We start from the raw sequence: 12,002 nt of genomic DNA, 5'->3' as shown, positions 1-12,002 counted from the left end.
TTTGGAGCAGAGGACATGTATTGCACGACTAGCTAAGGCGAAGACTGAATAGTATACAGTCCTTGCGGAACAACGCGCATCTCCCCACAGCCTTGACTGTGTCGAATCCAAATGTGGCGAGCCATCATGAGTTGCATAAGCAGGACATAAACCCAATGTGGTATAGATCTAGTTTTGACACGTGGACTTCACAAGACCCCCGCCCTTCCCAACTAGACCTTCAAGATAGTCTAGCAGAACTTCGACCGGCAACATATCCATGCGGCCTAGGTCGGGGTTGGAAGATTGAAGAATCCTGCCACCAAATAACACACGAATGTAATGCCGGGAGGGAATAGACAAGGGAGTTTGCGAAGGAGCTGGAGCCGTCTTTATTGTCGTGCTAGATATACAGGAGCAGGCTGACACGAGTCGAGATTGACTAGAGCATTCTGCCAGGAACGAGCGTGGAAAAGTTGGAGAGCCACTTGTCGAACTGGTGACGTTTTGACATAGTATACTTGCTGATGTAGGATGCTGAAGCATATGTCGAAGGCAGTTGTCATGATGACAACGAGGTGCGACCACGGACGTCGTTGGGCTAGGGTTTGGTCCATGGTCCTTTCGCTTGTACAGCTCAAAGACTACTTCTGCGCCCATTCCTGGCCACACCATTTCATTAATCTGCAAGACGGAGAGTAGACGAGACAATGATCCGTCATGAGCTATGTTGTGGAAGTAGCGTATGTCACTTGATCCACCCATAACATCATGCAGATGGGACGTGAGCTCTCCAATCCAGACCCCGAGAGACGCCACACTAGCGGGGAGTGACGAGGGATGATCACGATATATTTGACTGTATTCCCAGTTTCCCAGACGATAGACCGCATTGGCAAGGTCCTGCGAGATGCACCTAGTGCTGTTTTGGCCATCAACTAGCTTGCAGGGTAAGGGTTTAGCATGGCATTGTCTGGCGGAGAGGTTATCATAGTAGTGGTCGAATGACGAGTGGAATGCGCCATCGCTCGAGGGAACTCCCGAGATACCATCGAGGGTACTGAACAACGCTGCGGACGCCTCTAGATGCTGTTTCCAATCAGGATTTTTGTTGGATTTGATGCCATTGAAGAGTGTATCGGCTGAATGACAAGGGTATTGTGGTTCCAAGCTGTCGACTCCTGGGGCCTAGGAACAACAGCTTTTGTCAGCAGCAGAGTGAGGAGGTAGACCAAGTAGGCTATTGTGGAGGGTGCCGTTACGAGAACGGAAATAGAAGCAGGATAGTCATGGGACGTGAATGAAATCTAGAAGAGAGATAGGTAGGGAGAGGTGAGTGATCCGGCTGCGTAACATACCTCAACAATTAGGGGATATGGGTCGTTTGTCCACCACATGCCGCTGACTACCATGCCAGCAACCTGGCTCGTGATAACATTATTAGTAACGCGATATCGCACAGAGGATTTGTAGTCCGAATTTCTCGATGGAAGGAACCCCAAGAGATCATGATACACGGCATACAGATCAGCACCGTGGTGCCACGAGTCACTTAGACCGCCAGACGTAATTTGAGGAAAATTACAGCTCCCAATCCAGCCAGGTGGCACGAATGGGTTCATCGGAGAAATATGCCCTTTTCGAAATACGGGAGAAGATTGCTTTCCCTGCAAAGGTTCGCCGTAGAGAAACAAGTGTGCATCTTCGCAATTCCACTGGTAAGACTCAACCGGGAAAGCATTTGAAGCGTACGGCGTCCGCTTGTGGTGCCTGTGAATCTACAAAAATAGGTAAGTAGGAGATCGATGGTAATAAACGACATGGAGGAAGTAACGGCTCCAAGTCAGGTACAGAACGAGGTACGTAGGCTCCTGAACATACCAATTCAACATATTGTAATTCATATGCCTTGTCGGCCACAACGTACTCTGTTGGTCGAACATGTGGCATATTGCACCAGTTGTATGCTCCATAATCGCGTTGGGGAGTATTTGACGAATTAAAAATAAACCCATAGACCCCATTGGAAGCCAGCGCCGACGTAAGGTTGTTGAGCTGTGTTTCTGCCGGAGCGTGCCAGCTTGTGTCAATAGCCCTTGTGCCGTGGACGGCCGAACTTGCCACCACCAAAGGTATCATGATCTCGGCAAATAGTACACGCCGTCCCATTGTGTTGTGTGCCAAAGGCATAGTAAATGAACAGCTTTTTTCTCTCCTCCTCGTTCCTGTCCGCTGGTGAGACAAGTCTACTGGAGCGGGGGACGTCGTGCTATTTAACATGTCGACTCGGATTGTACTTGAGCCTTGAGCTCGAGGTATGCAAGTATTAGGTACCTGGACTAGGTGCCTAGTAGTAGTCCGGTTGCGACGCGGCTGAACCTAGCAGACCGGGTTATCACCACAATGAATTTGATGAGATTGAGAAGACCCCGTATTGCGGAGAGGATTCCCAGCAAGTCCGGTGCCTGGATTGGAACTAACAAGACCAGGTGCAATATACACATGTAGGCTGTCAGCCAACAGGTGCCGGTGCCTCTGCATGTGCATGAACGAGTGAATGAGCCAGATGCCTCCCACGTGGACGCCAGAGACAGCATGTCCAGGTGCCAAACTACACCAGACACTTCAAAGTACTTGACACATTTATCAACAAGTCTGGTTCTTGCCACAAACGTCACTATGAGTTTTCCTTACCCTTGTACGGGTCTTAGACGATTATGCCCTGATCACACGCCAAATCATACCGTTCTTCTGGTGGAACTTGGGGTGTCCTGGGTGTAACCCATGTAATATCTTTGAACACCATTGTGCGTCTGGCATTTTAGCAATTAACGATGCCAGGTATATTGGAAATCCGTCGAATTCCATACTGATCATGCAGTTCCATTTGAGGCCATCTCCCTTCGATATCCGACCATGTCCTACACACGTCTCCGTGCGCAACGGTCTAGCTACACAAATACATTGAGTCGCTCCTTGCTAGACAAACATGCCCTCAACTGGCGGACAACAACTCGACATAAATCCTTCAAGCATGTCACGAAATAGTTCCGCGGCCCGAGCCACGAGGGCGACCTCTGCGCCTTCCTCTTCCCCTTCCCCCTCCCCTTCTTCCCCCACGGGACTGGGTATAGCCTAGTTCAGTCGAAGCACGTTCTCTGCTGTTCATTCCGCTTGCAGGAATGTCACTATCGCCGCTGTCATCACTAGATGATACCGCCATGTCTATGGTGCTCCCGTGCTCGTCTTCGCTAGACACCATATCCGACAATCTAACAACTGTTTTCCGGGTAGTGGAGATATCTGATGACTTGGAGACGGATTCCTGCTCATCGTCTGAGAGATTGGTTAGCGGTCCCGCCGCCGCCGAGCTTGTTCGTGGACCAGGCCGACTTCGTGACTGATGACGATAGCTACCTTCTGTGCGACCAGCCACCGCCGATAAAACCTGACGCGACTCTCTAATCGTAGATTCTGATGCTTCAGAAACATGTGGTCCACCATCCTTATCCTTCAGTAATGGACTGGCAGCGGCTCTTCGCTTCCCGATCTTAAATTTCCTGCCTTTGAGAGCCAATCTTTCCGCCATTGACATGAATGGCTGACTTGCAGACTTCAAATTTCTTACTTGAGAAGCTGGGTTCTTGGCCTCTGGTTGTGATTCCCTGCCTCTGGGGTTAGAGCGCAGTTCACGTCCAATATCTTTGAGATTACGTTCTTGGGATATTCCGACCGTCGCAACGCTACGCACTGATGGTTCCTCGTGTTGTTGCAAAGACGCTCCGATTGAAGAGTTGCTTTTCAACTGCTGGTAATTGCTTGACCTCACATTAGAGGTATCAGGAGCCTCGCCTAGAGATTCACCCTGATCCCTTAATGCTCCTGCTGTACCATCTGCTGCTGTATCCGATTGTTTAAGAGAGACAACCGTTGATTTTCTTGGTCGCCCACGCCTGCGAATGGCCGGCCTGGGGCTTATCGGGTCGGTCATTGATACAGAGTCGACAGACCTCAAACTGACCTGTAAAGGTCGTACGCGGCTTTTCCGACCCTGAGTTGATTCCAAGTGTTTTGATGTTACCGACGCCTCCTGTTGAAGTCCACTATTTTGAACCTCCGAGAGTCGAGCTTCTTCAATCGCTTTCGCAGCCTTATCGTCCAAAAAGGCCTCTTGACCAGATCCTTCGCCAACCATTTCACCCTCCTCTACTTCATCCATGTCAACATCATCAACTTCTACGTATGATGCTAGAGGCCTTGCATGCCGAAGAATAGGTTCCGTGGGCATGGTCTCGGTAACGGGTTCCGTTGAAAGTGTCTCTAGATTTCCATCTTGGTTTTCCGCGGGGTGTCTAATGGTGTTACTCGATGGCAGCCGCCTCTGACGCAACATTGATGATGCCGTCGACGGCTCCACATCAAAAAGCGCTGGATCCAAATTATCCAATATATCTATGCCATTTGTATGCCGTGACCGTTTGTGACTAGATCTCCCGACTATGAAATCTGGGTCCTCATTCTCCCGTTTGGCTTTACTCTTCGCAGCGCGAATAGACTTCTTGACGGAATCAGGTACTTCGAGGTCGGCGAGGTGTATAGCACTAGGAGAGGGGGCTTTATATGGATCGAAGAGGATTTTGTCGGGTGTATCATCCTGCTCATAATACCCCATCCCGATACCATAGTTTGAGGCTACAGAAGGATCTGGGTAAGGAGATATGCCGTTATGCGCAACCGGTGGTCCCGCCGAATCCGACCTTAGCCGTGAGCTATTTTCGGACTCCAAGGCGAGTGTAGGATACTCATGAGCACTCTGTCTTTCAGGATCGCGACCCTCTGGGTCGGTGTTCGTGGCCCTCTGAGAATTATCGCCGTCTCCAAGAAGGGCCCTTTCACTTTCGACTTCAGCCAGCTCGCTTCGTGCCTTGGCGTGGTCAGCTTGTTGCCGCAATATTTGCATTCTCCGGCTATCTCTGCTCCGGCTTTCTTCTCCAGCAGCCTTCAGCCATGACAGATTATGCACCCGAAAATCAACCAGGGCTTCAACACTTCTGTCATCCGCAATTGGTCGAGTATCATGGCCAAGAGAAGTATTCTTAGGTGTATATGGGTTCGTGTTTCCTGCCCGACGACAATAACCACAATTGCAAATGCCCAAGCATTTTGGGCACTGCCAAGTTTCATTTTGCAAAACTGCCTGCGGCATCATATCGAAAGCTCTATAGAGAACACCGTAGCAATATGCTTCTGCACACTCCGAATTCGAGCATTCATGAACTCGATAACTGTAGTCCTTATGGCAGCATACGTGACATCGGCGGACTTCGCCCTTCTTCTGCTTCCTTTTCGTTTTCTTCTTAGGTTCATCCTCAACGTCTCCTTGCTCAGAATCACTTGCAACTTTGCCAACGTCTTGCTTCGTAATATCTTTCCACGGACGCCTGATGAGGGCCTCCTGACATATCTGCGCCACTGATTTCTTGGCTGATTTTTGTCGAGCCGTCTCGAAAGGAGGAGGTGAGCTATGCAGATCAACAAAACCATCATTGACAATGACCATCTCACGCCATAGCTCATATTTCCCGCTAAGCTCAGACCAAGACCATTGTTCACACCATTGAAGACCAGATAAGCAAGCACAGGACCTTCCCATGGCGTAACATTCCATACATATATCGTATGCATCTTCATCTCCGTTAACAAGGACCCTTGTGCAATTTTTGCAGGTGAGGAATCGATTGAATATATTGCAGCGACAGTATGAGCAAGTGACGCATGAGTCAAAGGGCAGTCTTTCGACTTGTTTCTCGTTGTATGCAAAGGCCTCATCGATAAGTATTTCTGTAAAAAGACTGAAGAGAGACCTAAAATCTCCAGCAAGCTGTCTCGCCCGGGGTGAATTTCTGACGATGTCTCTTCCAATGCCCATGAAGCTGTTCTGGGTGATATCTTCTTGTCTTTCCATTTCTTTCAAGAGCTGGTAATATTTGTGCAGGGTGAAATATATAATCGCCTTGTTTTTATATTGTTCATCACGACACACCAGTCTCGCTTTTGGTAGAGCCTCGCGCAATGCCAAACGCAGAGTCTCAGGGGTAGTTCGGTTCCAGGCCACTTTCATTGTTCGAGTACCTCTGTTCCAGACTTGATGGGCTGCCAGCGGCGGAATGATGATAAAGTCCCCAGCACGCTGATCGACAAGGTAGACATCGAAAGGAGCCTTCTTCCAAGCGTTAATTTGCGCAAAATGCTTTTCAATCTCAATATCATGGCCCAACATCGACAAAAAGTATTCACGGACCACATCACGATCTTTACTTTCAGTCATGAACCAGATAGAACTTCCGGGTTTTTCTCCAGGGCTATCACCTGAGGTCTCCACCATGATATTATGTCCAACAGAAGCACACATCTCTCGATGAGCTGGTGTATAGGTGCCTTCGTGACCAACATAGCACATTAAGTTTTCGGCCCGCATCTCCTCGGGTAGGCTTGACATGAGGTCTCCCGCAGGAGCTATGGAGTTTTCGCCATGTTGACCATCGCCTCCAGGCCGTCGTGTTGGATTCGATGAACCTGATTTTGTGACGTTGTCGTTCAGATAAAATAAGTTGGGATGCAAAATTGTTTGCAATTCATATCGCCACTCCACGGGACAGTCGATGTCTTTCAGGTAAAGTCTTTGCCGGCGCTCATCCCGGAAGTTTTGTGGAGTCCATTGGTTTGTCAGTTGCTTCATCGACCTTAGATAATGTCCAGTTGTCATTGGAATATCTGTACCGGCAGTTACGTCGCGAACATTTTCCTCTGCAGTGAGGTGAGCTAAGCAATAAATAATGGCAAGATGCACAAAGAACCTACTTACCTTTTTTATCATATGTCTTTTCGAGCCAGTTGACATTGAAGAGCTCCTCTGGGAAGAGCGCATCCCAGCCATCAATGACCAGTGGTTTCCCTCCAGCGATAACATGTATTTGAATAAGCTTTTCAAACCCCTGCTGACCAAGACCAAGTACTTGAGACCTTGAGACTCTCTGTACCCATTTGAAATTCGGTGTCCGATCTACCAGGCCGTACAAATCAAGGTCTGGCGGAATGGGATCGAATTTAGCTTGCGGATGGAGTGAAGTCGGCATCTCTGCGATACAGGCACTGTGGGCTCTACATCCATAATTTGCGGACGCCAATCACCAGCCAAATAACCTCGATGACAGGGCGAGGAAGTGAGAGAGTGCGTGGATGCGAGGTTTGCATGCACTGCTTTCAACTTGAGGTAAATGAAGCATAGGAGTCCGGGAGTGAGCGAGTTAGGACGTTAAAGTAGTCATAGGCATCCTGCAAACAGGATCCTACTAGCAAAGGCCGTCCGGACGCGACGGGGATTGGTTTGCGCAGGGTTGAACGGGCAATGAATGCGACGCACCAACAATGACAAACGTGTGTAGTCAGCAGTCAACTCGACTCAAACATAACGGACATCACGTGACGTCATATGTGCCATAGTCCAGACGTCAAATTTAATTTCGATACTGAACGAAGTGCTGGAAAGAGCTCACTCTGTTTCGAGTCGACCAAAAATGATTATCAGTACTATGCCTGAAAGCCTAAAGCTTTGAAGGAACTATCTACTACTAATTTGAGGACCGCGAATGTTGGTTAAGGGCCATTACTACTCCCAGGTTTAGAACCATGAGGCCGCCAAACGTGTCCCGTGTCTCTACAGCGGCGTCTAAAATTTCCAGAGGGCTTCAGCTTACGCCCGCGGGGCAGAAGATACCTTTCTATGCGAGAGGGTGCGACGGTTTGCGCGTTCTTCAAACTGGCTTCCTCAGACAGCAGCTTGGTAGACAACATCAAACGCATCATCTAGCATCGTCTTCTGTTGAGCATCAAGCCAAGCTAGAGAACCATAGGATACTTCCAGCCTATCAACCACCCAATTCTGGGATTCTTTCACTGATTCCAGCATCATGGGTTCCATATGCCGAACTCATTCGAATTGACAAACCAACAGGCACCTATTACTTGTACTTTCCATGCCTTTTTTCAACATTGATGGCAGCACCAATGGTTTCACCGATGCCCTCGGTTGGTTCAGTCGTTGGTACCTCATTACTGTTCTTCTCTGGTGCCCTGATAATGCGCGGAGCAGGATGTACCATCAATGACCTGTGGGATCGAAATCTCGACCCTCACGTCTCCCGCACTCGACTTCGACCAATTGCTCGGCGCGCCATTTCTCCCTTCAACGGCTTAGTGTTTACCGGGGCTCAACTTCTAGCTGGTCTAGGCATCTTGATTCAATTTCCAGCGCCTTGTCTTTTCTATGGCATACCGAGTCTTTTGTTCGTTGCGAGTTACCCCCTGGCTAAACGAGTAACCTACTATCCACAATTTGTCCTAGGTTTGACATTCTCATGGGGCGCGATAATGGGCTTTCCAGCTTTGGGCATAGACTTGTTGTCAAACGGGTCAGCTCTAGCGGCTGCCGCCTGCCTTTACGGCTCCAACATCGCCTGGACCGTCTTGTATGACATGATCTATGCGCATATGGACATCAAAGACGACGCTAAGGCTGGCATTAAAAGTATTGCATTGAAGCACGATTCACAAACCAAGCAAATCCTCACAGGGCTAGCTACAACGCAAATCGCTCTTCTTGCCGCCGCTGGCATTGCCACTGGTGCTGGACCGGCTTTCTTCATCGGAAGCTGCGGCGGAGCTGCAGTCACTCTGGCACTTATGATCAGGAAAGTCAACCTTAAAAGTGTCAAGAATTGTTGGTGGTGGTTCGTAAATGGATGCTGGATTACGGGTGGCACTATTAGCTTGGGCCTAGCAGCAGATTATCTCATCCAACTTTCAGACAAGCCTACTGCTGGTGATGACATGGATCCGGAACGATGTCAATACTAAGGGACCTTCTGTTTGTACAATACTTCATTTCTCCAATAACCACGTATGGCTATTCTTTATAGATATAGTGTTCTGTCATGCTTCAAAACGAAACTTCCATTTAAACTGTGGAATCTAGCCTCTTATGATCAAAACCCAACCTGTGATGCCAATGCAAGCAAGCCGATCCGACTCCTCATGCCGAAAATTTGACCAGTTAGCGTCGCCCCTTTTCATCCGTTGCCATTTTTAAGAACGAGGCTTCTCTTTCTTCTCCTTCCACAGAGCCAAAAGACCAACGCCAGAGACCTTCACAACCTTGAATCTGACACCTGGAATGTCACCCTTTGCCTTGCCCTTACGACCGAAACCAGCAAGCAAGACTTCATCGTTTTCGTCCACAAAGTTCAAGCAACCGTCGTTAGGAACTATATGATATAGCCAATTAGCTAAGGGAATAATTCGGTGGACCAGGCCTGCGTAACATACCAAAGGCAGTGACCTTCTTGCCGTTCTTGATCAATTGCACTCGGACACACTTTCGGATAGCAGAGTTAGGCTGCTTGGCCTCAACACCGACCTTCTCGAGAACAATTCCCTTCGCGTGAGAAGAGCCACCGAAAGGAGATGACTTGAAAGCGGTGCCCAGGGCACGCTTCTTGTAATGGAGATCGGCCCATTTCTGGTCCTTTCGGTTCGTTCGCAACTTTCGCGCTGCGTTAAGACCACGGGGTTTGCCTCCAGCCATGATTGCTATTTTAGTTAGCAACGAAATAATCACATTAACATTTTATTTTCAAGATCGTTCCTACTCGAATGTTGATGTACGTACCGATTTTTGTCGTTACCGCTCGGCAATGGGTGTGATGATGACTTCGAGCGGAGCAGCAAAAAGTTGAGTCTGCATGCCAAGTTTGACACTAGGGTTTCCTGGCCCTAGAGAGGAAACGACTTCGAGTCCCAGTGGCTTTTCATTCACGTGCCTATTCACGTGGCATATGCCTCCGCAGGGTGCTCTCATGGGTCCACTAGCAGGCGGTCACTGCCTGTGCTAACTGGCAACTACTACTGTCTGGTTGCGTGATCTGTACTGGGTACCTACCGAGTAGTTACTACCTTAAGTACTTAGGTCTAGGTAGGTAGGCGGGCAGATACTCGATTGGACCTCACTTCAGAATGGGATAATAACGAGGAGCTATTGTTGGGCATCTTGTCATATTAGGGATGAATGTTGCTATTGCCCTGCCTGCAGCATTAATGTCTCCGATGTCGAAACCAGTGGGAAGACAACGCGACCCTCCCCCGGTACTCTTTCTTCATCCTTCTCCGGGCGGATCACGCGTTTCTCTGTCCAGCACTTCAGCTCCAGGACCAGCTCTGCCGACTTCAAGACGAGAACTCTCTACTTTGGAGCGCAGCACATCTCTTCGTTCTGGATCTGCTCCAACAAATTTGCAGCGATCCGGTAAAGCAGGGAGCACTCGGAGTACGGATAAGACTGATGCATTATGGGCGGAGATGCAGGCTACTTTAGAGGAGGTTGAATTGTCAGCGTCAGGTGGCACTCACGTGTTTGGACCTGGGCATGATCAAAAGCTTTCTGAGCTACGCTCTGCGCAAATAGGACTCGCACAAGCCTGGGCAAGAAGCGAGACTGATGAGTCAATTGGGGCATCTGCACGGGATAAAGTCATTCCCTCTCCTGGCGAGCAGCTTCACAATTTGCGTGGCGTTTTCATGGAACCGCCGAAATCGAGTGCCTTCGAGGGAACTGAACAAGCGAAAAGTCTTAACAAGACATCTGGTGAAGGATTAAAGGGCAAGAATGAAGCTTTGGGCTCTTTTGGGTCCAAGATCATTGAGGAAACGGAGATGGATATTGTTCTTGGCCGGAAAAGAAGAGAGGCCAACGATAAATATTTTCAAAGGGTTAACGATGGTGTCATTGACGTGGTAGCAAAATTGGAAAACGTTACGGTGGCTATGCGAGCAGTCGAACAGGAAAGCCAGGATGTCTGGAATGAGGACAAATCTATCGATACACGTTACTAATGAAACTTGAGCGAGCAACCCCTTCACGCGTCACGATGCTCCCTGTTCTTGTGCTTGCCAATCTCAAATTACTCCCAGGTAACTGAAATCCCATCTGACTCCATGTCTATAAATCGATGGATGCATTGCCACTCCACGGCTCCTATTTCCTCTAGCTGACTTTTTTTTTAGTGTATGTGCAAAACTGAGCTCCCTATCTAGGCAGGTGGTGACATGGAGACCAGTGCGCCGAGTTGCACACCTTATTGCGTCTGGTTTGTATGTCGATCGCAGAGCCCAATAATCTCTCATTCATCTACAAGCCTTACCTCTCATTTTCTTCTTATCAAGGGAAGAAAACGTATACGTGGAGTGTTTCCATTAATAAGGTCCTCAAATGCCGTTGCCATCTCTCACCCGAGCATTGAACAGACTCTACTGCGCCTCACTCGGGGAGTGAGGCTAAGTAGTACTTAGGTATTAATCACCTTCCAATTATGGACTGCGCGCTTGGTGAAATGATGCCGGACTAATATTAAAGCGGACGGTGGCTTATGATGCCATGAAACATGACTGCCACTCAAACTCATCATCACTTGCAAGTTGCAACCACTGCCCGCCGTACCCCTTCTTTAGGCATTTTCCTCGTACAAAACAAGAATACTAGCATCTTCTATCTCGCCGAGAAGCCTCCGCAAACCTATTCGTTTCTTAGTAGAGAAAATGAAGTTTCTCTCGAGTCTGGTCGTCGCCCTTGCGGCCCTCCCAGCAGTTTTGGCTATGAATCAAAAGATGTCAGCTATTGTGTATTTTCAAGAGGATTCCACGCCCGATTCCGTAATAGAAAAGGCAAAAAATACGTTGATAGAAGCCGGAGGGAAAATTACTCATTCTTATACGATCATTAAGTGAGTTAGCCAGGCTAGACTCTTAGACTTCAACTAACTCGCAGTAAAACAGAGGATTTGTCGTGATCGCACCAGAGAAGGCGCTGCAGGCGCTGCAAAAGGTGCAGGCGTGGGGTACAGACTACGGCATGACGGTTGAAGAGGATAAGGAAGCTACAATCCAGTGAGTCATTGCGGAAGGCTGTTGTA

The 12,002-nt window shown here is 48.7% G+C and overlaps 5 protein-coding genes across 5 annotated transcripts; 3 read left to right on the top strand and 2 right to left on the bottom strand.

The window, feature by feature from the left end:
• Positions 1-1,061: 1,061 nt before the first annotated feature.
• On the bottom strand, positions 1,062-7,115 carry cbfA (C-module-binding factor A; the record flags this gene model as incomplete). The annotated part of the gene is made up of 6 exons (XM_014690296.2): positions 1,062-1,286; positions 1,338-1,757; positions 1,861-2,042; positions 3,100-3,315; positions 3,397-6,786; positions 6,845-7,115. 6 exons carry the CDS (start codon positions 7,113-7,115, stop codon positions 1,062-1,064), a joined length of 4,704 nt encoding a protein of 1,567 aa, XP_014545782.2.
• Positions 7,116-8,046: 931 nt separating this feature from the next.
• COQ2 (4-hydroxybenzoate polyprenyltransferase) lies at positions 8,047-8,895 on the top strand (the record flags this gene model as incomplete). Its single annotated transcript, XM_014690298.1, has 1 exon — positions 8,047-8,895. One exon carries the CDS (start codon positions 8,047-8,049, stop codon positions 8,893-8,895), a length of 849 nt encoding a protein of 282 aa, XP_014545784.1.
• Positions 8,896-9,123: 228 nt separating this feature from the next.
• Positions 9,124-9,622, bottom strand: crp-28_0 (40S ribosomal protein uS12; the record flags this gene model as incomplete). The annotated part of the gene is made up of 2 exons (XM_014690299.1): positions 9,124-9,302; positions 9,364-9,622. The coding sequence occupies 2 exons, from the start codon at positions 9,620-9,622 to the stop codon at positions 9,124-9,126; spliced, it is 438 nt and encodes a 145-aa protein (XP_014545785.1).
• Positions 9,623-10,392: 770 nt separating this feature from the next.
• G6M90_00g072770 (uncharacterized protein) lies at positions 10,393-10,926 on the top strand (the record flags this gene model as incomplete). Its single annotated transcript, XM_014690300.2, has 1 exon — positions 10,393-10,926. One exon carries the CDS (start codon positions 10,393-10,395, stop codon positions 10,924-10,926), a length of 534 nt encoding a protein of 177 aa, XP_014545786.2.
• Positions 10,927-11,628: 702 nt separating this feature from the next.
• G6M90_00g072760 (uncharacterized protein) lies at positions 11,629-11,980 on the top strand (the record flags this gene model as incomplete). Its single annotated transcript, XM_014690301.1, has 2 exons — positions 11,629-11,813; positions 11,866-11,980. 2 exons carry the CDS (start codon positions 11,629-11,631, stop codon positions 11,978-11,980), a joined length of 300 nt encoding a protein of 99 aa, XP_014545787.1.
• Between the last annotated feature and the right edge of the window lie 22 nt (positions 11,981-12,002).

The sequence above is a fragment of the Metarhizium brunneum genome, chromosome 4, assembly GCF_013426205.1.
Source record: "Metarhizium brunneum chromosome 4, complete sequence".
Classification (NCBI taxonomy): Eukaryota; Fungi; Ascomycota; class Sordariomycetes; order Hypocreales; family Clavicipitaceae; genus Metarhizium; species Metarhizium brunneum.
The sequence above is the reverse complement of the archived record's forward strand: the minus strand, read 5'-3'. Positions and strand labels throughout refer to the sequence as shown.